This window comes from Corvus cornix, chromosome 12 (assembly GCF_000738735.6).
Source record: "Corvus cornix cornix isolate S_Up_H32 chromosome 12, ASM73873v5, whole genome shotgun sequence".
NCBI lineage: Eukaryota > Metazoa > Chordata > Aves > Passeriformes > Corvidae > Corvus > Corvus cornix.
Genome location: NC_046342.1, coordinates 5,248,916 through 5,276,247, shown reverse-complemented (window position 1 = coordinate 5,276,247; position 27,332 = coordinate 5,248,916). Strand labels below are relative to the sequence as shown.

Genomic DNA, 27,332 nt, shown 5'->3' with positions numbered 1-27,332 from the left:
CACTGCTTTTTTCCTAGCTGTAAAAATCATCTTGCAAAGAAGCTTCAACCCAAAAAGCTCAGCAGGAAAACTGGGAGTGCTTTAGGGTAGACTGCTGTAGAATGACTTCCATGCCAGGCCATTTCAAAGCTTCTAACTTTATTTCTGAAGAATCTTTTTCCACTAAGAAATTTGTGTGGAAGTGCCTGAGAAGCTTCCTAAGGAGTACATGCTTCTGCTTTAAAACACTGGCAATTATCTTCAGGTGAATTAAATTATCTTAAACCTCACCCACAGGTCTGTCAGCACAATGTTGTACCACTACCACACCAGTCTCTAGCTGCTCACATGCCTGTAGCAGAGTACACTGCCATACCATGGAGCATTAAAATCACATGCACTGCACCAGAATTCATAAAGAAATTTATAAAGAATTTAACATTTAATGGCTGTTGGCATCTTGATACGCTCTAAGCGATTTTTCCTTCCCTGAAATGTAAGTTAAAGCACAGACTGCAGAGGACAGCTACTGGGACTGACTAGACAGAGGACAGGACAAGAATTTACTTGGCTTTTAGGGTCTCTCCATGGCCATGCCATGCAGCCTCTTCATCCAGCTGCAGCTCTCGCAGGACACGGCTGGGTTTGTAGGCGGCGTTGATCAATAGAGTGAGAACCTAGAGTGCGGGAGGGAAGAGCAGAAAACACGTGTAAGTTATTTGTACAATACATCTGTTCTAAAGTGCCAGGGCAGAATAGGAAATTACTCCTATTCATCCAAATTATCTAGCATCAAAGCACTCATTCACAGCAGGATTACAGACACCTCCTGACAGTGCCAAAACGAACACCGAGAGCAGCCGACACTTTGGGCCTTCCCAGCCCTCAGAATTTGTCTGCAGAGCCACGAGTGTATCCAGCAATTTCCAAGTCATTGCCCTTGAATTACACATCACTAAATTAACGCCTGGGGCTGAGTTCTCCCAAACTTGCATAACCTTGGCTAAATCAGAGTGATTATTTTAAAGATTGTATGTCATGTGAAGATGTGCCAAAAAAATGCTGTGGGATTTTGCTGCCTGCCAACCCTCTACTTACAACAAAATTGTAGTGCAGAATCCTAAGCTCTCATCTGTTTTGCTTCCATGAACCATGATAAGGTTTGTATTTTAATAAAATGATAATTTCTTGGGTACTGTAAAGTAACTTGGAAGTTGTGAATAACCTGAAGTTAGTGGGGGATAGTACAAAATGTGCACTCTAATTGTACTTTTTATGTTCACTATGTGCTCATTCCAAATCATTCCCAACTGGGTGCATCACAACCTTGACATTACAAATTTGCAGTTTTATTGCTACTAATGCAGCAGTCCAGAAATCAAAGAAAAGTATTAAATGTAATACAAGTACCAAACTCTCTCTAGGATTCATACAGTGAGCAAGACTCACAAGTGAAATGAATACACAGCACCTGCACATCTGCAGGATTTGTGCACACTTTCTGCTTTCAGGCAACGAAGCAGAGCAAACCTTCAAGGTCAAACAAAGGTGCCACAGAATTTCACATTTGCTCTTTTGCAGTTCTTACATTAGAGTACTGAAACTGGCAGAAAGGATAGGGTACTTTTCTGCATGCAAAAATGGGCCTTTTTCAAGAATCTGCTTGCTTCTTGACAACCAGACCCTGGTTTTACAGCATGTCTGCCAGAAAGTCTTTCTTAAGGTCTCTCCCAAGTTAAGACACCTGGTAGGGAAGGTAAAATTCCTGGTATGTCAAGCCAATTCCTATATATAAAGTGATCATTTCATGACAGCTCACATGTGCATATACAGTCAGTTATGTCTTGGGAAATTTCCAGCCTCTCAGGTCAGATAAGCACCTCATGACCTTTCTTGAAATTTCAGAAAAATAATTATTGGATTGAAGTATCTGTAAATTTGCTGTGAAACACCTTCTGGAGAAGAAGCCCTTTGGCATTAAAGAATGGCCTCTTGCTCCCTCAATTACCTTAAGAAGCCAAACTGTAATTTCACCTGATCTATGCAAATTGTATCCAACTTATAAAACACAGAAAATTCTATTCATTTCCCAATCACTGAACGTAGTTTGCCATTTTGACTAAGAATAATCTGTATTTCCTCTGTTTTACCATCCACAGTGCAGACTGTAAAGGAATTTTGGGATTATCTCCAGCTAAATTCTGTTAATTAAAATGGAAACATTTATTACAGCTATAAAAAGATACTAACTCCTTTGATTGTAGTAATTACAGGTTATACTGTTTTAACAGAAAATAAGATTTAGCAGTAGAAGGCTGAGTGTTACTTAGATAAATGAGAGGCTTTTGCTCTTATCAGCCATTCATAAAACCATTCATGATTTATACTTTATTATATGCAAAAAGACACTCCTTACACATCATCAGCTTCAATTCTTGAATTTCCCATCTGTAACAGAGAAATACTCCAGTGTTTGAGACACACTGCTATTTGCAGGCCCACCCTGTCCCTCCAGCTCACCTCCTTCAGCACCAGAACACAGTTCCCAGGCCCCACGGACTGGGGAAGCTCTGCAATCCTGCCTTTGTTCAGGTAAGGCCCCGAGAAGCACCGGTGGTTGAAGTAGATCTTTGGGCAGCAGTATTTGCCATTGATTACCACTGAGAGGTGAGAAAGGAGAAAACAAATGTTTAAATCACACACTGCAAACGCCCCGGGAAAGAATCTCACAGTACGTAACAGTTTGTCTGCTGTAAGAAAAGGAGGGGAAAAAGCCTTGAATGACAGGGATTTGAGGTAGTTTCTGTATCACGTTTGCCATGGCAGCATTAGTTATGCCATGTTGCCAAAACAGTTTTCATACTTCACACCCATGCCTGCAAACTGTCAAACTGCAGTAAATAAAGATGGTCATATATCAGAAAAGAAACACTCCTTCCTGGCTAGTCTGCTGCTTCATGGTATTACACCAGGGAGAACAGCAAAGACAAAGACAACCCCAACTTTTTGGTAGCAGAAGCAGTTCCTACACAGCAGTTACAGATAAATTCTCCAGTCAATTTTCTCTCCCCCAAACTTCTGCCACCAGAGAAACTGGCAGTTATTCTCCACTGTTTATCCTAAACTGCAGTATCACATTGTTTTGCATTTTCAGATTATTTTCCTTTGATTAGCAAACAAAAGATGCAGCAACTGATAAACTGACCTTTGATGAAGTGACATCAAGCTCTCTAAACCTATTTAATGGTTCAGCATTGCTCAAAATTCAAGTACTAATATATATTGCAACACATTTGTGTACAAAACCAATATTGTTTTACCCAGCAGTGTTGTACTTTTTTGATTGAGCAACACTATCACTTAAAGACCTTAAATTCAGCAGTTGAAAACTGCCAGATAAATGAAGTCAAATTTACATTATGAGTCTATTAAAAGCCAATTAAGATGCTAAACAAGCACACATCATTTTTATCACACTTGCTTTTGGTGAAGCTTCAGATGTGCACTTCACTGTACAGAAAACAGCAGAGGAGGCACTCTGTTGCCAAATGGATGGATCTGTGTGACTTTCACCAACAGATGTACTTATTCATCACATTCCTTCTTGCAACATTTTACAAAATTATTAGATTTTGCCATCTGGCACACAAAGCAGTTTACTGTTTGAATTGCTTTTGTTTATCACCATGATGAAGTTAACATAAAAACCAGAGAGATCTGCTTCCCAAAGCCAGAATCAAACAACTCCAGACCACAGATATAGCACACCTGCTTCTCCCACATTATCAAAGATAACAGGTGACAATAAAAAAGGTCACCTGCACGGGTCACACCACACATTCAGCTCCACATATCCTCTGCTGGAGGAGCAATGTTCTGGTGTAAAAATCTGATTTCCAGGTTTAATGCATATATGAACTGCAGAACGGCAGAACAAAAGCAACTGCATGCTTTTGTTTGTTTCATTCATTTTTGAAGTTCAACAAATCATTAAAGGATGAAAATCTCCAAACCCTTTCCTCCTCTTCCCTCTCCTAACAGTGCTGAGCAGGTGAACTCGTACAGGATTTTGCTTTGTTAGCCTGACCTCTGTGATCAATACCTGAGTCAGAAGAGTTCAGTTCCTGGTTCTTTAGTCCATCATGAACTGTCCTTGAAGACAAAATTCTGAAATGAAAAGCAGGTTGGGAAAACAGACACAGTAAAGACAGTCACCTCTCTGTTACTAAAACACCATTATATTTTTTTCCTCAGCTCCAGCCTTATTAATCTGCTTTTTATACCTTCCCTGTTTCACAGTAATAACATGCAGAAACTACCAACTTCCATTTGGAAAGGACTTCTGTCCTGCTACAGCCAGCAGCAATCCTTCCTTGCTTGAAGTCCATGGGGCACCATGGTGACAGACACCTCCCAAAACAGGAGTTTACATTCCCTGACTCCTTTTAATTTCACCTTTCACGGCACAAGGCAGGGTAGCCTCACCTTATGCATGCTGAAAAAGCTGGATTTTCAACAAAATACAACCAAAATTACTCCACTGGGATCTGGTAAGGATCCCAGTTACAAAACATGGGAGAACAGTCTGCTCAGTATTTTAGGAGCAATGCAAACACTGGCAGGACTACTGACAGCTCTGGTGTTTGTAAAGCTGCAAGAGTCAATAAAGCCAACTGTGAGCATTCCATGGAGCACTTCTGAGCAGGCTCACAAGAATGAGTCCCACATGCATGACAGAGTTTCTAGACTAATTGTAGATATTAGCAGAACTCTTCTTTTGGCCTACTTTGGGCCAAATTTCATCTGGGAAGGAACAATTACAAGGAAACAAATTCCAAGCTTTCTATCTCCTCCTACTGTAGTGCAAGAGGTCTTTTAGAACATCAGCAGAATCTACCAGCATTAACACAAATGGACTGTGGAATCTCTCAACCCTCAGTACAGCACATTTGCAAAGCTAAATCTCCCCTAACACAGCACATTTTCCAATTAAAAAAAAAGAGACAAAACTCATGCCAAACCCCAACAAAAAATAAAAGCAAAAAACCTGTTACTTACTGTTTTTCTGGTTGAACTACAGCAATTTTCTTCTGCTTGTTTACTGAAAGAAACAAAATACCCAACAAAATATAAGAGGCAAGCAAATGAAACATCTAGTACAATACATATAGTGGACTCATTTCTTTTAAGTTATACAGCAAAAAGGATCTATGTTCCCAGTCACTGCAGTGTCAGACAGCTGACCCAGCTGCACGAGAGGCACACTGGCCCAAGTAATTTGAAGAAAACCAAAAGGTTTACTTAAACTTCCATATAAAAAATTCATTAAATCAAGCATGCATATGCCCAGTTTTCAAGGAAATCCAACCTTTTGTGCCTCTCTGTTTGCATCAGAGCCCCTAAACTACCTGTACTACCAGCCAAAAAGGAATGACACGCTTTCTCATTCAGCTCCCAAGGCTATATTGTTCAGCCCAACTTGCCATTTTATTGACACAGTAACTGCAACACTTCAGCTTAGAAATGGAATGAAATCGGCTGGTTAGAAACACAAATGGCTTCAGATAATTGCTATGGAGGGAAACACTACTGCAACCAAGTCAGTCATCTACATGATGGGTCCACTTGCTAATTCTGGCTTTCACAATCAAGTAGTAAAATAAAACAAGATAAAGCAACATTATGCCTCTTTAGCAACTTCAGGCTTTAGCCCCAACAAACTTCTGGATTTTTTTTCACATCATCTTTTATCTAATTAGGATCCCCCCTTCTTCCTCGTCTGTCCTTGGCAGTGCAAGCAGATTAGTTTCTCTTGCTTTGACATGCAGAAAAAGACAGCTCATTTCAATCTAAAACTTTTCTTATCTTACACTTAATGAACACTCAAGAAATTCTTTGGTTTCTCCAACCCCCATTTAACTTTAATAAATGTCTCACCAAGCAGTTGAGAGAAGGCACTATCTTATTCTACTTACTAGTGTAGTTAAAAAGGTAGGGTTTACCTCTCAGCACTTTGTCATTAAGGGATCATCACCACATGGCCCATTGTGAAATCAGTCCCCTTTATTTTGACTCCAAAATGTGCACACACTCCACACTGTTTTGTTGTGGTATTAACTTTACTTTGCACAAGTGCAAATGTAAAATCAGTATCAGGGTCAGACACGTGACAACATCAGACAGAAGTAAATGCAGAGTATGGAGGGTGTGTAAATACACAGATAGGATTTCTTTGTTATCGCAAATGGATTGTCCTCACAGGCTCCTACAGCATTGCAGTGGCCTCAAGCCAACACTGTGGGGTTTGGAGTTGTTGTAGGGCTTCCAACTGGCCCCAACAGCCAGAGAGGCAGTTGTGCAACACACAGATTCTCTGTGCATGATGAACGTTTCCAAATTCAGCGATGCCAGCAATAACCCCGCAGTAATCTGCTCCGGCAGGTCTCACCAGCTCTAGCAACCCACCACTGCAAACAGAAGAGAACTGGTACCTATTGCTTTGCGAGGAGGCCTGAGCTGATATCCATTCGTCTCACACCAACCCACTGGAAATATATTCATTGATTCCACACTCACTATACACTCAGGGACGGGTTTCTTGGAGCCTGTTCAGTTTAGAAAAGGAAAAATTGAAGTAAGTCATAAACCCCCTAACTTGGTTCACATTCACTGTATGTTTGTTAGTGAAGCTGCTTTTACTTATGGTGCATCTGGAACACAATAACAATCATTTATTCATCCCCTTTACTGACCAGATTCTTTCCTGACCTCATTTACTTCCTCCTAAAGGCTGGAGATGGGAATTTTCCTTCCGCAGTTTCGCAGAGATGCACAGCGCATAGTAAGTGCATGCTGATGTACTTCCAATCAAGAAATGGGATTATAATGGAGAACAGCTGACACAGGCTTACTCTATCTTAATGAAGAACCTCTGTAAAACTTTCCTTCCCAGGTCTGGCCAAAGCTTGCTCAGAATGCAAGTCACTCATGTGTGAAACTGTCACAAGGGCCCTGCTTTCCACACGGCCCCGCTCAGCACTTTGCACGGTGCATGAGCCCAGCACTGACACTGCAATGCACAAATGCCATTCTTGGCTTAAATAAGCAGTGCCAGCCAAGGCAAACTGGAAACACACAATCCAAGTGGGTTTTGACTGTGATTTCACCAAGGAAATTGTGACTTGCTGCCCATACTCTGCACACAGTGAGTTTGCTTCAGATGCTCCTCAGGTTTGGGGATGGCACTACAGCAGAACCAAAGAGAGCACTCCTCTCTTCCCCCAAACCAAGCTTACCCTCCAGCTGAAGCCAGAGGTAAGAATCTTTTAACTTGGTGACTGTAGCAATGCAAACTTCTTCAGGATCAACTGGGTTCACAGCCTCGAGTTTCATGTTCTCTTTAAATCCATGGTCAGAAGTTAACTAGGAAAAAGCCAGAATACTTCAGTAAGACACCAGCTGTGTATCCAGGATAGGATATGAATATCCATGAACAGGAGCAACACATAAAACCTTCAGTGTTTGAATAACACAGAAAGATACTCAACACAGACAGAGGAGATTTCAGATAATTAGCACACTGAGTACACATAAGATATGTTAGGAACGACAAAGAATTTAAGTTAAAAAAGGCTCTACAGACAGACCTAGCAAAGAACGTATTTGTCTTCAAAAAATAAGGATGCTGAGGCTCACTGAAGGGATTGAGTGCATTCCCAGCAATCAGAAATTCTCTGCTGCTTGCCACCTGAGTGATAAGTCTGACAAATAATCTGACCAGGTTCTCCATTCTATCATGTTAACTTGGAAATCCATTTTACGCATGCAAATAACATTCCTGCCTCATCTGAGTTCTGGCAGGCAGAATAGGAAGCTTTCTTTTCATTTTACGTTTTTTGGATAAGTAGGGTCTTACTTTATTCACCAATATAGTTTGCATTTATATATTTTTAAAAAAAATCCCTAAAACATAAGAATAGGTATTTATCCAGCTCTGGAGCTCCTGAATTAAAGATAAGAAGTACCAGCCAGACAGAGGACTCTTCTTCCCAGAGCCACTCTGCAATGTAATTACAGGATCAATACATTATGAATTCTGGAACTAGTCTACAGTGATCAACTCTTCTCAGAAAAAGGATAATAAATTCAATGACCTGCTCTAAGATGCTACAGTTTACAAGACAGAACAAGGACAACAAGAATTCATAGCCAGCAACACTCTCTTCAAAAACTGGTAATTATTCATTTTAATTTCTCCCCCTAAGCACTGCAATAGCCCAAGTATGGTAAATGGAACTGGAATGCAGGTGTTAATAGTACCCTTTTCTGCTTGACAAGCTAATGTGCTTTGGGGGACAGCAATACTGTCACTGAACCAACAAAGCCCAAAATCTTGCAAGTCCTTCAGGCACGGGTTAATGTAAAATGATTATTTGGTACTAATTTAAGATGACTTCATATTGATTAATACAATGGAATTAATTTTTCAAGCTGAAAGGATGGAAGATTGCAAGAGTGCCCTAAGTAAATGAAAATAAGGTCTATTAATAATAAAGGCCCTGTTTCCACAGTTACAGGAGTGCCAACGACTGATGCTGTTCTATGTCTCTTCCACGGACTCTTACACATCTCAATTCCACAAAACAAGCATTTATTTCCAGTCTGCTTTATCACAACTGAAAGTCCACTGCTTCCTTATCTAGGAAGCTGGCATGCAGCTACTTCAGTTCACACTCATTTATAGTCTCTTATCTCTCCTGCTTCCTGAGTTACCAAAGGTAAGGTATTAAGGTATTCAAATGTGTTCAGAGGAGGGCAACAAAGCTGGTGAAAGGGCTAAAGGAATGCCCTGTGAGGAGCAGCTCAGGACCCTGGGTTGTCCAGCTGGAGAAAAGGAGGATGAGGAGTGACCTCACTGTTCCCTGCAGCTTCCAGAGGAGGGGAAGTGGAGAGGGAGGTGCTGATCTCCAGTGACAGGACCTGTGGGAATGGTTCCAAGCTGTGTCAGGGCAGGTTCAGACTTGGCACTGCGCAGCACTTCTTTACTGAGAGGGTGGTCAAACACTGGAACAGGCTTCCCAGAGAGGTGCTCAAAGCTCCATCTCTGTCAGTGCTTGGACAATACCCTTAACAAGCTTTAACTTTTGGTCAGCCCTGAAGAGGCTCAGGCATTGGACTGGATAATTGATCATTGCAGGTTCCTTCCAACTGAAATATTCTATTTGACTTGGAAAGGAAACTAAAGTAAAAAACATGCAAAAGGTTCTTCTCCCTGTAATGAAGAGTACCAGTCAGGCAGCAGAAGAGATGTTCCTGCAGGAGAAGCTTACCGAAGGGAAACAGCTCTGGGGAGCCGCCTCAGCACCGCACTGTTTGAGGTAGTCAGCCCAGTCAAAGTCCTGCCCAGGGTAACCTAGGAGAGCAAAGAGCCCAGGGTTAGAGTTTAACAGCTGAGACTCATTTCAAACCCACCTGACACAGAGCACTGAGATCTGTTTGGGTCACTCAGGTTTGTGAGCTGACAGGGCTTCAGCGAGCCATGTGAGGTCAGACCACTCCAACCTGAATCATCAATCTGCCAAGCAGACAAGGGCAGCAACTGAAACATGGGAAAGCAGTTTCACCCTTTTCACAGAGTACAGGTGAAATTCAGGAAAAATTTCTGCAACTGCTGTTGTGTCAGCTCTGAAACAATTTTTTTAAAACAGAGCACTCAAAATGTGCACAATATCAACATGCTACTCTCTCAAAGACATGTTAAATACTAAGTCGTTAAAGAGAGCAGTTAGATGTGCCAAGAGCCTCATCAAGTCTGATAACAGCTGTAGATTTGCACACATTTGAAGGGAAGTGTCTTAACAAGGAGTCCATCAGGAGACAGAGCATCCCTTCAAGGAAAATTAAATTCTTCTTGGGGGAAATACTTGGTTTCCCTGTGATCTAACAAAAAACTGAAGGAAAAGGGGCACAGAAGTGTGCTGCCATGTCAGTTTGAGGCTGGCAATAAATTGGCAAGGACAAAAGTGCTGCACTTATTCCAGTCCCCTTAAAGGGAAACCTGTAACAACAGTTTTAAGAAACCAAAATTTCAAACTCAGTCTAAGGATACAGCATTAACATGACAATCTAAAATCGTAGAGAGCCATAAAGTTTCCCCCACGCCTCCTTTTCTCCAGGCTGAGCCCCCACAGTTCCCTCAGCTGCTCCTCACAGGACTTGTGCTCCAGACCCTTCCCCAGCTCCATTCCCTTCTCTGGACATGCTCCAGCCCCTCAATGTCTGTCTTGTAGTGAGAGGCCCAAAACGGAAGGCCAGGGTTTGAGGAGTGACCCCACCAGTCCAACCTAAATTATTCTGTGACTCTTCTCCTCAGAAAGGGCTGAACCACAGAAGGACTTAATTATTCATTTTTCTCAGTTTTACCAGTGCCAGTAGGGCTCTTGAAACCTCACACAATTCAGAATGCCCACTATGTCCAGGAGGATGAGAACACAAAATCTTTGTCAGCTTCAGTAACATGACTATAAAGTGAGATTTCACTTTTCACATGCAAAATTCTAGCAAATGCTGGTCAGGCAGAGCCACTTTCCATACCTTATGCAAGGAAAGGCAGGAGACAAACACCCTATGGTCTCTGCTCCTCTGATATAAGGAGCAGCAAAACCAAAACATTCTGAATTGTGAGGTGGCAAATAAGAGAACAGAGACCCAGGTTTTACAATACCATTGACATTTCCAGTTTGAGAAAATGAATAAATATTTTAGCAGTGCAGGAACACTACCCTATTCCCTTATGTCCTGAAGCAATGTTTCAGCAAACTGCAACAGTGCCTGATAGGTCCTTGGTAAAAAAAATAGTTCATTAACTTCTGAGTGATAAGATAGCCTAAAAATATTATAAAATATTGGATAACAATGTTCCATTCTAACCAGAAGCAAAAATCCAATGCAAATACTACTGTTTCCGATATCATGTTAATTAAGGCTGAAACCAACATTTCTTTCAGCCCTGGAACACTCACTCCATTCCTTCCAGTGTTCAGGCTTTCATACATGACCAGCATCCTCAGCCTCTCTCACCTTCCCAAATCCAGGCTCATGCCTGGGAACCTTCAGTTCCCCTAACTCAAACCTCCTGATTTTCAGAACTGGATCTTTCTTGTGCTGCTACGTGCAGTTGTTTTGCCCAAGTGCTGTTCTGAGCTGAGGGGTGAGCAGGAGGAGGCTGCACAGATGTACCTGGGGGGGGGCTGAGGTGCAGCCCGTTCTTCAGGCTCCACTGCACCGGGAAGATGCCGGCGCTGCTGACGTGACAAACGTAGCGCTGGCCGGTCGCACGCTCGGGTCTCAAGTCATCGATTTCTATCATGAAATATTTGTCATTGTACACCTGGAGTCAGCCAAAAGAGAACCACAGGCTCTTATGAGAGGCACATTCTGATCCACTGCTCCTTCTCCCCCATTTTAATAAGGTTGTTAAACAGCAATACTGCCTGATGGAAATCCTTTACCTTGAAATATTGTGAGGTTACAAAAAAATAAAATTAAAAGAATCTCTTGGATTCATAAACCAGCAGACTCATCTGCGTTATCCAGAAACTTAACAAATACAAATAATAAAACTTAGTGTCTGAGCCCTTAAAAGATAAGGTGATCAAGTGCTTTAGGAAAATTTCTCATGAAAAATGCACAGAAATTAGCATTTGTGGTCCTCCTGCTATTCTGTAACAACCTGCTTATTTCAACAAGGCTGAACTGTGTCCCAGAATGGACTGTCACAAGTAAACCCACTACAGTCCTGAAGCAAATAAAAGCAGGACAGGCAAATAGCAAGAAAAGTAACACCTGATCATGTTGGAGAGTTTTCGTTTCAACTCTGAAACCCCTTGTTTGGAAATCAGGCCGCCTAAATGTCATATGTACACAGTAATGACGTAACCTTTGCAAAATCAAAACCCCAAAAATCTATCTTCAGATGGATACTCAGATTAAGAGGGATTATTTCCAATTTTAAAAATCTGGGCTTGACAATTTTAGCCATTTGATCTTTTGAACTTGTATCTTTATGGAACTTTTCCCCTCCATTCAAATCCAACGGCTTCACCATCAGCAGTTGTTTTATCAGGCAGCCTCTCCCCTGAGGGAGACACACAAAGTACTTTATTTGAAAACTAGTGCAAGATTTTAAGATAACCAGTTCATGAGAATTCCCTGAGCATCTAAGAACAGCAGTAGAACTGAATCTTAGCAGGACTAGCTTAAGAACCCTGGTACCTTGAGAACTGTAGCAGGACAGATAACAAATGGAGCCATTGGGTCCACAGCTTCCAGCTTCATGCCTTCAGAGAACGAATGCACTCCGATCACAGGTTTATCCTGAAAAATGACGTGTTGCTGTGATTACCTGCCCTCCTCCACCAAAGAGAGATGTACCTCACATAAATCAGCTGAAGAGGGTAAGTTTTTTAAGAGTTTTTTTTAGTTCATTCCAAGAAATCAGCATGTCTGAGCACCAGCAACTTTTCTAAATGGAAGGCCAACAATGCCCCCTGAGACTGACCATTTTTGATGAGTTTTAGGAAATTGAGTCCCTGTGTCCTCTGACATTCTCCACGCAGAAGCAAGATTTGATAATACAGAGTGGTCTTGTAAGTCAATAGAAATGTTTTGAGGTCCTTCCCTGTAACTTTTAGCACTCATCATGAACTGAGAACCATACAGGTCTCCATTTCCAGTCTAACAAAACCCTACAGAACAGGGTTCCTGCTCCACAATTATCTATATCTTGCTCTGTGCATGACCCAACACATTCAAGAGCAACAGCACCTCTGCTTCTACTTATGGGTCCAAACAAAGCTGAGAAAAATGAACTAAGAACCTGAAGGACTAAAACATGTGAACTATGACGACTAAGGACTCACATAACTGTGATGGGTGCACTGTCTAACTTATCAAGAATTGATACCAGCATGATTATTTTTTATTATAATTACATTTTTTAACTAGAGTGAAAAAGGAAATAAATTTTTAAAACCAACAAAACAGGGAAAGAATTTTGGGTGGCTGACTTCCCTGAATCATTTCTCAGGAAAATAGCATTTCCATGGTATCATCCACAGCATTAAACTACCTTAAAAAGATCTGTAGGAACAGATGACTCCTCTTCCTCCTCTTTCACCTTCTTCAGGATCTCTTGCCAATCTGCTTCGCTCCTCAAGGACCTAATGGCTTGAAGAAAAAGAGAGGACAAGAGTGAATAGCCATTTCTCCTCCTCTTTTCCCTCAGAACACAAAACAATAAAGTTTGATTTGTGCCCCTCTAACTGCCAAATTCTTTATCCCAAGGCTTCCCCTCATCAGGAAACATGTAACATCACTAGTAAGCTCATAATCCACCCCTTTGTGCTTCTGCCACTTTCTGCCTCACTCCTCTGATGACCTGCTCTGACACGGACATGCCTGAAAGATATGTCCGCCCATCCCAGCCTCTGCCTCCACTTCCATGCACTTGTTCCTTCTTTTAAGGGACATTTTCATATCTTTAAACAGTATCTAAATTAGTCCAGTGGGCTTGAAGGGTCTCAACTGCAAAAGCTCCTGCTGAGCAGCACTCCAAAACTGTAAGACTTTTGCCACCCCAGGAATACAAACCTACCAAAAATAACCAAATAATGAAGGCAATCCCTTCCTCACTTCTTTCCTTTGCACAAACAGGTGGAAAGTTTTGACAGGCAAAATCACTTAGCAGCTTTTGAATGAGTGGGTGGAAAGTCTTGTAGGACTATTTGTACCTTCACCTGCATTTTATTAGGTACAGGACTTGTCAGATCACACTGATTATGTGACCACCACATGCACCCAGAAGGCAAATTCAGAGCACCAAAGCAGCAGCCTCTACCCTCTGATCACCACATACAAGATCTGTGTTTTCAAGTACCTAAAGGTGGTTGCAGGCTGTATCCATGTTGAGCTGCCCAACCCACTTGGTGAAGGAAAGGGTCCAAGTAGAACAGCCACTGGTCAAATTTGTCTGAATCCTCCAGGCCCTCATATCGCAGCTTAAGCCTCCCACCAACATTTTCTACCACAGTGACTATCCAGGCTTCCAGGGAATCCCGGATGTTTTGCAGTTCCAGTCGGGAGCCAGGTGCAATGAGATCCAATGGATTTTTCCCTCTGTGAAGCTTCAAAAAGAATACAAATTATTCTGTACAACAGAACAAAACAAATGCCATACTTCCACCTCTTTACACACATCCTGTCTGCATAAATAAAGTATGAACACAGAAGCACAGAAATCCATGTCCCTTCCTAACACAAGTCAGAAGTGACAATGTTCAGAATCGCTGGTGTTTGTGTCAGAGCTTCTGCACTGCCTACAGTCACACACTTCACTTAAGTCCTCATTATCATTTTCAGAGACATTATCATTTATATATTCCAGGTTTGAAGGAAACGTGAATAATCTCTTTTTAAAACTGAGTCATCCAGCATACAAAGATGACTAGACAGAAACATACAGACAGAAATGTTAGCTGTAATGAAGATGTCAAAGGCACTTTCCAAAAACCATTATGTTCTGTACTTTACAACCAGAGACTGATATAAGGTGCAAATATTGTTTTAAGTGCAGAGGAGGGGATTAAAATTTGGTTCTTCACTAGCAAAGATGTAATATTTAAGTGAAACAATAACGTGCCTGTTAGTAAAAAATGCCAAAACAAAACAATGCAAAGTGAAAGGAGTCAATTGAGAAAGGAGACAACACGAAAGCCAGATAAATAAAGCATTATTTTCTCAGAGCTGTATGGAGAAGGAGCAGAATAGGAGGAAGACTGAAACCTTAGGGAGTTTAAAAAGGTCTTTCTTTTGACAGGATTAATGAACAACCCAAACCTGCAGCAACAGATATGTTTCAGGACAACACTATAAAAATTAAATACTGTAAATAGGAAACACTAGAGAGTGGAACTCTAACGTCAACAGCATATTACAATGCTCCCTAAACTTAAAAAGGGAATTGAACTGACAATCCAAATAAGGATTCCCTTAATGATGAAGGGCAAAACCAAGACAAAACCCAGTATGCAGCTCCTCGCAGCACTTACCCCCTCCAGCAGGTTAGCAGGAGCACTGCATGCCCCCTTCAGCACTCGCTGAAGGAACTCCTCCTGGTCAGGTATCTTGTCCTTGATACCTAAGCAAAGAGTGAAAAAGAAAGACTGTGATTTTTCCTGCCAGATTATTCAGACACAAGATGTTACCACACCTGCCTAATTCATGAGAATCTGCCACACACCGGTAACAACTTAAAGAAACAAAACAAACAAATAAAAAAATTTAAAGGAAATATCAAAGCAGTAGATTTTGGTGGGTGATAGATTAAGATAACCACAAGCCTCTGTCATGGGGTTTCAGGAAAACACAGCAGATAACCTCACCTTGTCCCCAGCAACAGCACCTGCACACCACAGCAGCTACGCTGCCTGCCCAGCTGATACAGGACAACAGCACCCTTTGGTGCACCCTCTTTCTGCACACAGAGCTGGTACCTTCAGGCACTTTGAGAATCTTCTTGTTCTGCTGACACCAGCCGATGGGGTGCAGATCAGCTGTCAGGATGTCACACCAGAAGTCGGCCTTGCGGTCCTCGCCGTAGCCATCGTAGCGCAGCAGCAGCAGCTGCCCACACGTGGTGATGATGGTGGCAACCCAGTACGTGTTCTGGTCAGACTTGACAGCGACTTCCAGCTTCATACCAGGGGCAAAACCATTCTGCAAACTTGTATCCACCTGAAGAAGAAGAAGATCATCGCATCTGAGCGCATCTCAGAAAGTTTGCTGAATACCAGGGGGAACAATTTAGACAAGTTCATTAGCAAAAAAACTCAAGCCAAATGCCATCCAGTCTCTTCAGAGAAACAGCTTCATCACGTTATGGAACCCAAACTGGAATGCACACAGAATCATCATTAATGAAATCTTCTTTGCATTTCAGAGTATCTTTTCAAGCTTAAACCAATATCGTGCCATTCATATTTCTGCCCTGAACAATACCTTCCCGCATCACTGAAAGGCTTTCCCACTCACAGCTGGGACGTCAACCTGAGCAAAACTAAAGGCCAAACTCTGCACCACAACTTTGACTTGCTGCATTAAACTGTGTCATTCAAGGTCTTTGGACAAAAAGACCATTTAAAGTACATACACATGCCTTAGGCAACAGTATCTGTCTCTTCCACCATGCTCATCTAAGAAGTCACAAACCTGCACAAACTGCAGAATAAGGATTTTTAAGCTCTCTAAAATTAATTTAACCTCTCTAATTTAAAATTAAATTAACCTCTCTAATTAATCCAAGAACCTAAATAATTCTATATGCAGCACTGTTAAATAAACTGCATGGAACATAACCAGTCTGTGTTCTTCACACTTTGACAACAATAAAGCACCAAACACTGGGAGTGCTCTGTGTGTATGTGGGTGTGCTGTGTGCAGGTGACCAATCTGACTGCACAGGATTCAGACAATGAAATGGGAGATTTAAAAGAGAATGCAAACCTTAAGCTTCTTATATCCCTAACTTCTCCTTACTCAAACAATCCCAAAAGAGCAGATGGACCCTGTTCTGATCTATGCTTAATTCCAGGGCATCAGTCCTAATTAAAACTCTGACATGTCAATTCCCCATTCTCAGTTGACTGTAACTGGTGTTTTCTTTCTTTTTTAAGAGGTCCCTTTCCTCTTTGAATCAACTACAAGAAAGGCTTTCAGTATGATGCAGATGGAGCAGATATTTTCTGGGGTATTTATTCCCAGTTCTGCGCTGACAGTTCAGTAACTGCCATAGCTATTATAGTCTCATCAGCCAGCACATATTGGTTTGCTAAAAATAAAACTAAGAGAACTACACCAGAAAGAAAAGCATATGCTTGTGTTAACTGTTCATATCCTTCAGGTTAATGCCCTTCACTTGGAGAAATCTCTTCTTAAAAACATAATCAGCAGGACCCAATACCTGCAGGCATTTTGAAGTGGTATTATAGAGGGTGTCTCTCAAAAAAACCAGTTGTCTTGTTGAAGAGATATGCCCAAAAACTTCATGTTCTGATTCCGGAGAGGAAAGCCTGGAGCTCGACGCAGAGTTTGAAGAATTGGGAAATCTGTGCAGCTCCCGATACCCAACCTTTCAACAAAGCCTCCCGGCAGGGAGAGTGGCGTTCGGCAAAACACAGCGCGGCAGCAGGAGCGTTCCCGCGGCCAGGCCGCTTCCCGGGAATTCCGCGCACGCCGAGCCGCCGCCCGCGCCCTCTCCCGGCAGCGCCGCGGGGCCGGTGACAGCACAGCGAGCTGCGGGCTCTGCAGGAGGGCTCCTGGGTCGGCAGGGCAGGCTGGGCACCCCCCGAGCATCTCCTCTGGAGCAGCGTGGCCGAGAGGGCAGCTTGGTGCTGTCCACAGGGCAAGCTGAGCTGGCCAGGAGCTGTGACCCCAACCCTATTCCCCCTTTCCCATCAGGTGCTGTCACGCCATTTGTGCCGCTGCACGAGCCAGAGCCAGGGATGTGACTCAGCTCAGGGGGGATAAAGAACAGACAAAAAGGATTAAGAGCATGCAAAAACACACAGGAAGTAAAAGTGTTCAGATGATGCTTAAGACCAACTTGATTTTAATGGTCACACACATATAGAAAGAGGCAGAAAGGAATTAAAAACCAGCATTCAACAGGTCTGGACAAAGTGTATTTAGACTTGGGGGGATAACACTGGCATTCATTACAGCTCCAGGTTTTTGGTAAGTTCTTTTTCCTGCTACATTTTATGCCAAACAGTCACTTTGATCTCGATATTGATTAATTTTTAAAATGCTAACAAATTAAACATTAGAACATACTTAATTTGAGAAGTAGCTTAAATTTTCCAATGTGTCTTACTCGTAGCAAGGCAAAACTTTCAGAATTAATATAAGCATACAAATATAAAAAGTCACCTCTCTCATCAGCAAGTCTGGTACTTTGCTGAAACAGTCTGTGTAATCATGGATTACATTTTCTTAACCTGACCATGTATTCTCCTCCAACGTGAGTTGGGTATTTCTCACCCACAACTCACAATGGGAGCTCACAGTCTCACTACTCCAGTATTTAAAAAGAACCAAACTAAAGCCGCACGGTTCCATTTAGAAATGCATTTAAATTAATTAATTTATCATATATGTTCATTTGCTCTTGTGCCAATACTATTCTTCGGCTTAGATTTTTCCACTGTTTTTCTGAGAGTAAAGCTTGTTAGGTCTCCTGACGTTGGATTATAAAAACACGTCACTCTTGAAGTCAAGCAACTGGGACCACAGAATTGAGCTGGAGGGACCACAATCACTAGCACAGCCCCATCAGTGCCTGCAGGCTCTCCACTGAAAATCACTCACCTGATGTATCCTGGAATCACACTAACCTTTTCTCAGTGCTCTGTCACAAAGACAGGCTGTCACTCTCCACTGGGAGGCAGTGAGGCTCTCTGCTCCTCCTTTTCCAACACATTACCTTCTAACGGACCGCAGAAACCCTGAGCGTGTGACCTTGCACTCCTGCATTTCTGTAACTGCAAGGCTCTGATATAAATAAACTCCTCCCTCTGCCTGTCAATTCAGTGTCAGCAGTAACTTCTCAAAATTTTATGCCAAGCTTTTTACAGAGCAGTCTCCAGCTAAATTCTACGGAACTCTGCTAGAAAATGCCCAGTAGTTCCACTTTGAACATGCAGGCATCTATTTCCATGCTCACTGAGGACCCCTCACAGAGGTCCAGGCCCCGAGAGCAGCGGGACAGGGCTGAGCAAAGGGCTGGGCTTCACTCACACCTCCTCACCAAACCACTCTCCACCACAATGTCACCTCACCGACAAAACTGCACCATGTTCCTCACAGGTAGGGATTAATAACAACGCAAAATGTGGAGGTTTTTTAAACCTAATTCTATTTTTACCAACATGGCCACAGCCACCAGACCTTTGACTTGACACAGCTGAGCTGGTGCAGGTGCAGTGAGTCTTTCAAAGTGTGTCTACTGCTGATTAACAAAATGCAGCTACAATATTAATTTAGTTGGCCACTGCTGTAAAGCTGGCATTACAAATAGTTGTATAGTGTCCAAGCTATGATAGCAGGCCTCTTTAACAGAGATCCAGTGAGGTAAATCACACCAAAAGAGACAGACCATTCCTTCTATTACTGTAAAATGCCATTGCTCTGGTTCCATGCTGTGCCCTCAGTGTGGGCTGCATGGACACCACCACTCTAAGCTGGCTCTTGCTACAGCCTCAGTACACCCAGGAAAAATAAAGCAAGCACAGTCCCCTTCCCTTCAGAAATGAGATACCTGAAGTTTTACTTTGACCAAAAAGCTGACAATTCCATCCCAGTGTTCGCAGAGCCTCTGTGAAGTCTGTATTTTCTGCACATCTTTACTACTAACACAACTGACATATTTTAACCGATTATTTAATAGTCTTCATTTCTCCAGGTTACCCTTGGACTCAACATGCTTCGTGATCCTTCACAGACAGACCTCAGTCTGTTTTCCTGCAGATTTAAGTTTCCCCATACTGACAGTCATGGTATTGGACCCAAAAGCACAAGCACCACAGGGTGTCTTCCAAGCAATGTGTCACACACAGTCACCAGCCTGGCACTCGGGAAGGTGCTTTAATTGCTGGAAAAGAACCAGCAGGTTTGGACATCAGCTCTGTACAGCTCACCTTCACTGAGGACCCTGTACAAGAAGGCAGATTTCACATTCAGATCTCCCCCAAAGGGACAGTGCTCTCCAGGACTTTACCAACAAACATTTAAGATGTCCAAGGGCAAAGACAAGGGCTTATCAAGACTTCATCCTATTCATTAAGCCTGTGATCAAACAATTATCCTAATCAGTTTTCTAACTACTACAGTCAGGTGTTTGGCAGAGCTGTTATTTTCTCCCTGCCTCTTTGAGGTCTGACATTAAAGCATTCTTTGAGAGCACATTTGAATTCTGCTGTTCAAGAAATATTCTGCCACCAGCTTTCTAAAGCTACTCCTCCATAGCAGTTGTCCAGTAGCAATCACCAAAAGAAGAAAGAGACTGGCTATTCTGAGCTTCTTGAGAAAAACCAAGCTTTTCTTCTGGTGCAGAAAAGACCTTAACTCCTTAGATTTCAGCACTTGTGGGTGGGGTTACCCCGTGCTACGTACAGAGAGGAAGACAAGAAACAATAATAAAAAGGTTAAATTCTGCATTTCTCTATAAAAAACACAATTCCAGTTAGTCTTCCAATTTGAAAGCAGCGACTCATTCAAAGAAACTCTGAACATTTAGTGTATCACAGAAACGATGCAGGAGACAGTAAGCACACCCACAACTCCCTTACTCACATGTTTAAAAGATCCATGGGGGGCTGCAGTTGCTCCTGTGTCTTCTAGATACTCATCCCAGTTGAATTCCATTTCTTCCACACTGGAACCAGCATCTGGAAGAGAAGCCAAACTTTTCTAATTCAGCAACTCATTGGCTTAAGTTTCAGGCTACTACAAATCACAGCAAAACCCGCTTCAATTCCAAATGACTGAGTACACAAGGGTGCAGTGAACACATTTCAAGAAATGGACAACACTATTTGGCCTTTCTTTGCATGTAAACAGCACTTTTAAGTAGGCTTGGTCTACAAAACAGTGAAATCCTGAGGATTTTGGTTTATCACAAATTTGCTTAGAACTTGTGACAGGAGAACACAGAGCTCTGTATTTCTATCACCAAATATGAGAGACTCAGAACTCTTGGGACACTGGACTGTTGGTGTTTTAAATTAAAAACCACCCACTAATAACAGATTTGGAAAGAAAGCCTAAAAAAACCTTTGAAATATGACTGTGCTCTTTTTAAATTTAGATAGTATGCATTTAGCTGTTCTAAAACACCAGAAGCAAACAGAGGGATTCAGGGTAGTTCTAAAGAAAACAGCTTGAGACATAACTGAAATAAAGACCACTCAACTTGGTCACTTAAAAAGCCCAGCTCATAAGATGTAACAACTTCTTTAGACCAAGAAAACCTCATTATGGGATGCATTTAAAGCATAAATATGCTAAAACCACTCAAATCACAGTTCAAAACTCACTCAGGCTGTTAGGGAAGCATGCACCTGTAATAAGCCACACTACAGATCAGTCAGATTTTCTGTTATTATTGTCAAGCCTGTCCCCCAGCCCTGGTCTCCCCTTCTGTTCTGGCTTGAGCCACTTCCCTGCTCCTTTCCCATTCCCGTTTTATCTGACATGTACCCACTTAGCTAAAAAGACACCAAACGAGCACGGGGTGGATTTCAGGTCCCCTGTTTAGTTCAGCAGGCAGCCACGTGACATTTTTCCTGCAAGCACACAGTGGGATGGCCAGGGAGGGTCCCAGCCCATGCAAGCAGCATTTTTAATCTCAACACACGAGGTTCAGCTTCAGCAGCAAAATGTGGTGGCAGTGACAGGACACAAGAGCAGAGCTTTCATTTTCATTTTCAGGCTCAATTCCACCATCTGCACCAGAGCTGTCTTTATGAATGAACAAGGAAGCTTTCCCCCTCTCAGGACCAGGAAACCTGATACCCTGTTTATATTTGAAAACAGAGAAATCTCTGTGTATCACAAGCCCAAGGAGAGCTCAGCAAAGGTTACAGGACACCAGCATTTCCTACACCCCGTGCCTTTCCTAGGACAGGCAGTAACTGATCTTTCAAGCAGCAGCAGTTGGAGTAGGAAACATTACAAATAAAAAAAATGAATTAAGTACCACCACATGCCCTTATCAGACCCCTGGACAGGCTGAAAACCTGCTTAGTAAGCTCTGGGACAGTCCCCAGTCCCCCAATAGAAAGGAGAATATATTTGTGCAAAAGTCTGAGACACGTTAAATAGGCTGAAAACCTACAAGTCTTGAGTTTAAAAGGTTTGTTTTATCTTCAGACTGATGGTTGAGCTCATCTTTGACTTTTCATTGTGACTCTAGGAGTTATCACTTCCCAAAACTTAAAAATGTATATTCAGTTAGCTGTTGTTTGCTGATGACATTATCTATTTTAAAAGAGGCTCTTATCTCTCCAGAACCCAACTTTGTCTGTTTTTAACTAACCACAGCTGGTTATTTTGGCCTTTCATAAGCCTAAGAGCTCAAAAGATTCAGAGCTTGAATATCACCATCACTTTTAAGGGATAATTTTTAACTTACTGAAGAAATGACCTGGAGAAATGAATAAGGAGTTTTATTTAGAAATTTTTTGAGGGAATAAAAGGTTAAGACACAGACTACAGCTGTTTGCAAATTAGGGTGGAGCTGACCAAAGCTTTTGCTGCAAGCCATTCTAAGAAAAACAATTTCATTGCAAAATGTTGTTAAAATAGATTAACATTTCTCAACTCATTTAAACAGAATTTTATTTTTATACGACCACAAAAATGCTTAAGTTCACAGCTCCAGAACCAAAGTGGGAACAAACATCAGCTCTGGTCAGTCAGACCCAGGAGCGAATTCTAACTTTCGCCCCACCCAACAAAAACCATCTCACCCTTCCCACCAAAAATCACCCTGCAGCAACAACCCCACTCCCCTCCAGCCCCAAAAAAGCAGGTCCTGCATGGTCTAACATGTTCCTGTTTGAAGGGAAGCAAAGCAGTGTGGCTGCTCTGTGCCTCCCAGGCACTCTGAAAGCCGGCAGCTCCTCCGGGAATGCCACAGGGACCTGGGGCTGTCCCCAGCCCTGCAGCACCGAGTCCTCAATCCCCGTTATCATCAGATAACTGCCGGAGGGGCAGTTAAGCTCCTTAAATGAGGCACAGGTCACTTCACACACTGAAAGGGTCAATTAGTAACTTATGTTGCCACTTAATTGCTACAAGGAGCTCCCAGGAAAGCGGGTTTGCTGCTGCTCCAGCGACCCTTCGCCTTTAACTGCGGCTAAACCCATTCCCAACTGGATGGGGACCGCAGCTCCTTTGTCACGCCGCTCACCCACGGGCTCTGCAGCCTGTCCCATATCCAGGAGAGCTCTTTCCTAGCAGGTCTGTGCGGTGCTGAGAAGGGCCCAGATTGCTCTGTACTGCACAGTGCCCAGAGCTCACCAGCACAACCAAAAGCTCACTAGAAATCCATTTTTCATCAGAAAAACAAATAAAGCTCCCCAACAAACCAAACCAAACCAAGTCATAAATCCACGTCCAACACTCATTTCAAATTTACTACTCTTCCCGGTTCATTTTAGGGAGTTTCCTTCAGTCAGAGGGATTTTTTAAAACTTCTGCAAAAAGCACCCACAACTTTTTCTGTTTATTCATTCATAAAAGTTGAACTCAGCTTGTGTTTACACTTTACAGAGGTTTTACAATTGAGGTGATCAGCCTCTAACTTCAACCGCTGAGCCCAGAGCTGGGGAATTTTCCTCCCTTTCAGAGGCTGACACAGCTGAGGGCTGTGCTTAGCTATGGTTTGAACCAGTCTGTTTGCTCCTTCTCACAAACCTGCCACAGCACTCCAGGTTATTTAGCACAGCTCCTGCTGGAGCAATGTGGAGCAGGAAAAACTCACAGAACAAAGCTCCAAGCAAAAATGCAGTATGAGGATTCATAGTGAGAGCAGTAAATTAGCTTTTTAATTGTGGCATGTGGTAGGACTACATAAACAATGAAAAACCTCTGAAATAAGCCTCTCTTTTTCAACATCTGAATGCAGAAGCACTCCAAGAGTGCAGCAAAGGACCATCTCTGGTAAGGCTTTCAGAGTCAGAATCCAATCACTTTTCTGGTTTTATTGGCAGGACAGTGGCAGCAGAGCAGGCCCTGCTTAAATCAAGCCTTTAAACTGTTCTGTTGGCATTTTTGCAAGACCCTATTGCACAGCTCCATCCTCACAGGTTAGCAGATCCCTGGAGACACAGGACCAGTTTAATGAAGCCACATTCCTGAGGGGCCGTAAGTCTGCATTAAACACTCTGATCAGTCTGAGTTCAGACTGCTCAATAAAACCACAGACATTTACAGCAGAGATTCTTGCTACTGTAAGGAAACTTGCAAATCAGTGTGACAGATGACAACAAGCAAAACCATATTTAATGCATTTGATTCTAAAGCACAATTTATTCATCTAATGCTGCATGAGTGTACGTATTTATGCTCTCTCTTTCTCCCCATATCCTTAATTGCTACAAGCCCTAAATGAATTCAGCTTTCCACTATGTGGAGACTTACTTGTCTGTATTAGACAGGATGACTGAGCAGCACATCAGCTCAGAGGTAAAGCACAACTTTGGCAAACGCAGGGGAAGAAACCTGGTGCAATTCCCATATCTCTGGCCTTGTCATGCAACCAGTTTGTGTCAGAAGAACTTTCAAATCAAGCTAACATTTTACATTTTAAGTAAAATCTGAGAAGTGTCCTACAGAGGTTCTGTAGAGAATGTTCATCCACACTGGAGGTGAGAAAATTCTCTGTAAGAATACCAGCAGTTTCCTAGGCAGGTGCATCACTTCCCATTTGTCACTATTTCTACTGGCATTATTGGGAACACTCACTCTTTCTGAATTTTATCACAAATTACATCCTGCTGCTCTCTGATACATACAGGCAGAGAAAGAATATGGAATTATACCATTTAGACTGGAGAATGTAGTGAAATATTAAGGAAGTTAGCCCTTAAAAATATCTGAAATGGAAACAGTCTATGCTAGGCTGTTCTGATCTTTGGATTTGAGCTAAATTCTCACTGCAAATAACTTTCATGCATCTTTAATGTGATTTAGTTGAAGACTGTCACATTGGACGTTTAAGTACATCACAACTGAAGGTCTTGCAGACTTCAGTAAGGCTAACCCAAAGGTTTCTCACCCTGAAATGTAGATATAGTTCAATCTGATTTTAATAACAGTTAATCTTTTTCATCTACACCAGCTGTGAGGCCATGAATAAATAAAGACAGGTTGGAATTTCAGGAGTTGAGAAAGACTGTGACAAGAATCAAAGTTGTGTTTTCCCTCATAGTGCAGGAGAGCACCACAGCCAACAACCTTGAGCTCTGTCTGGGTTCTTGGAGGCAGAAAGCTTGGATGTAAAACCAGAAAAACAGAGGAGAATCTTCAAAAACTGCTGCAAATTATTAAGTGGAAAAAAATGACACCAGTCAAAGAACACGAAGGGAATGTTTCAGCAGTGGCTTGGACTGGTGTAATTCAAAAGCACTTCAGAAAATAGCATTAGAGGGCACAACAAAACCAATGTATTTATGCTTATACAGGCAGCATTTGCTGGGAACTATCTCTGAATGCAAGTAAAGCTCTCATCATTTATTGTTTGCTCTTCACAGCCTCCTGTACTCAAACTTGGCACAAAAGGATGCTCAGGGAAATAGCTGCTGAGTAATGTCAAGCCAGTATCAAACCTTTCCTTAGCTATTCAAAAGCACATTGTGAGAGAGGACTCTGCGACCTGGTGCTTTTTGAGGAAGATGGAAAAATGTCAATAAAGGTTTTAAGATGAGGGATGTGCTATCACAGCCTGTGGACACACCACTGCTGACCATGTAAACAACTCCTCACTGTTCCTCTCCCCTCCTTACACTCTGTGACAGAAGCCAGCAGTTTCCACTAGCCAAGGAAAAAGTATTTGCATGTGCCAGGAGACATTCTACATCCACATCCATGACGCCTTTTCTTGATTATTTGAGGATGTAACATTGACAACAACTTGACTGACTTGCTGTAATTAATAATCAAAAAGCTTATTTCAGCATCATAAAGCAGATGATAGCATTCTCCTAAAAAGCACCATAGATTAAAACTATGTTTAACATTTCTTCAGCAACACTTACAACAATTAGATTTCCATAAAGGAAGTACAAAATTACCAATAGTGAACTGTCCTGCGAGAAGAGCAGTTTGTTGGACAAGTACCAAAGGAAAGTAATACTCTGATAAAATCTTGATCCAATTGTTTACACTGGTAACTACAAATTAAAATTTGCTTTATATAAACTGTAATAGGCAGGGACCTCCTCAAAGAAAAGGACAAGCCACGCCAGGCAAGACAGAAAAGATGGATGGTCCCTACCCCCACACAAGGGTACAATTCCAGAACTGTTTCAGAAAGCTGTTAGTATTCCCAGCCATCCCAGACTAACATTCTTCCTGGCCTGGTGTTCCAAGGGGATCCAAAACCTGAGCTGATTTATCGTAATACACCACTCTGCAGCAGGTTAGGAACTGATATCAGAAGCCTATCGAAGAGGACACACCAAGGCACTTCAGAAAAACAGGACAGATTACAATGGCAGCAAACAGCTTCAGTTATCTGACTTTCCAAACTAGCAGCACAAGCTTGCCAAAATATTAAGAACAAGATGAACACAAGGACAGAACTAGATACTAACCACTCTGACAGAAAAATGCCTTAAAATAGTGCTAACACCACCAAACTTTTCATAAGCCCATCTCACAGTGGTAGCACAAAAAGGAAAGTCACAGCTTCCCAAAAACACAACCACCAAGATGGGTCAGATCTTGGTCTCCCTTAAGCCAGTGATACACCCTGCTTTGACACAGAGCAGTTACAAACACAGCCATGACAGTGCCACAGCCAGAACCTAACTCAGAATCTGTGAAGCTGGAGTTTCTCCCTGTGCACAGCACCAGGCATGTGCACCATGGGACACTCCCTGTGCTCATCTTTCTTCCACATTTCTAGAATAGTTGGCCAGAGAGCTGGGCTGGACTGTTACCTGCATCATACTGCTGTTCTCCATTCATCTCCACAGGAGCCCAGTGGTTGTTCCCAGCAGCCAGAAGCAGGGGAAGCCAAGGCTGTCACTGTTTGGTGGTCATGAGTCGTCTCCTGCCTTCGACAGCAGCCGGGACATTCAAGAAGGGATCCTGGAAAACACCTGAAAGGAACAACTGGTAAGAAAATCTTCATGGGATTTTTAGCTATTAAGATAGAATCCTAGAATGGTTTGGGTTGGAAGGGAACTCAAAGATCATCTCCTTCCAATCCCCTGCCATGGGCAGGGACACCTTCCACTATCCCAGGCTGCTCCAAGCCCTGGCCTTCAACACTTCTGGGATGGGGTAGCCACAGCTTCTCTGGGCAGCCTGTGCCAGGGCCTCCCCACACTCACAGGGGAGCATTTCTTCCTAATATCCAATTTGCAAACCTGCTCCTATGAGCAGTTAAATAATTATTTCACTACGAATGGTAGAAAATGAGCAAAACCATGTCTAAAGCAAGCCCTCCAGTTCACTGGCAGTGAACCACGAGTCTTCTTTCCTTACAAAATTCTCCACAAAAGCAGAGT

General features: G+C 42.4%; 1 protein-coding gene across 3 annotated transcripts in view; it reads right to left on the bottom strand.

The window, feature by feature from the left end:
• Positions 1-27,332, bottom strand: part of SFMBT1 (Scm like with four mbt domains 1) — a 132,915-nt gene that overhangs the window by 9,090 nt on the left and 96,493 nt on the right. For all 3 annotated transcript variants that reach the window (XM_020583733.2, XM_039558962.1, XM_039558961.1), the window contains 15 exons: positions 26,760-26,921; positions 20,386-20,480; positions 15,531-15,771; positions 15,087-15,175; positions 13,916-14,162; positions 13,109-13,206; positions 12,253-12,354; positions 11,218-11,368; positions 9,309-9,391; positions 7,275-7,401; positions 6,471-6,584; positions 5,038-5,080; positions 4,082-4,146; positions 2,500-2,639; positions 547-656 (listed from right to left, as the gene is read on the bottom strand). In XM_020583733.2, coding sequence (XP_020439322.1) covers positions 547-656; positions 2,500-2,639; positions 4,082-4,146; positions 5,038-5,080; positions 6,471-6,584; positions 7,275-7,401; positions 9,309-9,391; positions 11,218-11,368; positions 12,253-12,354; positions 13,109-13,206; positions 13,916-14,162; positions 15,087-15,175; positions 15,531-15,771; positions 20,386-20,480; positions 26,760-26,787 — 1,733 coding nt within the window. In that variant the 5' untranslated portion in view covers positions 26,788-26,921. The remainder of the gene's footprint in view (positions 1-546; positions 657-2,499; positions 2,640-4,081; positions 4,147-5,037; positions 5,081-6,470; positions 6,585-7,274; positions 7,402-9,308; positions 9,392-11,217; positions 11,369-12,252; positions 12,355-13,108; positions 13,207-13,915; positions 14,163-15,086; positions 15,176-15,530; positions 15,772-20,385; positions 20,481-26,759; positions 26,922-27,332) is intronic.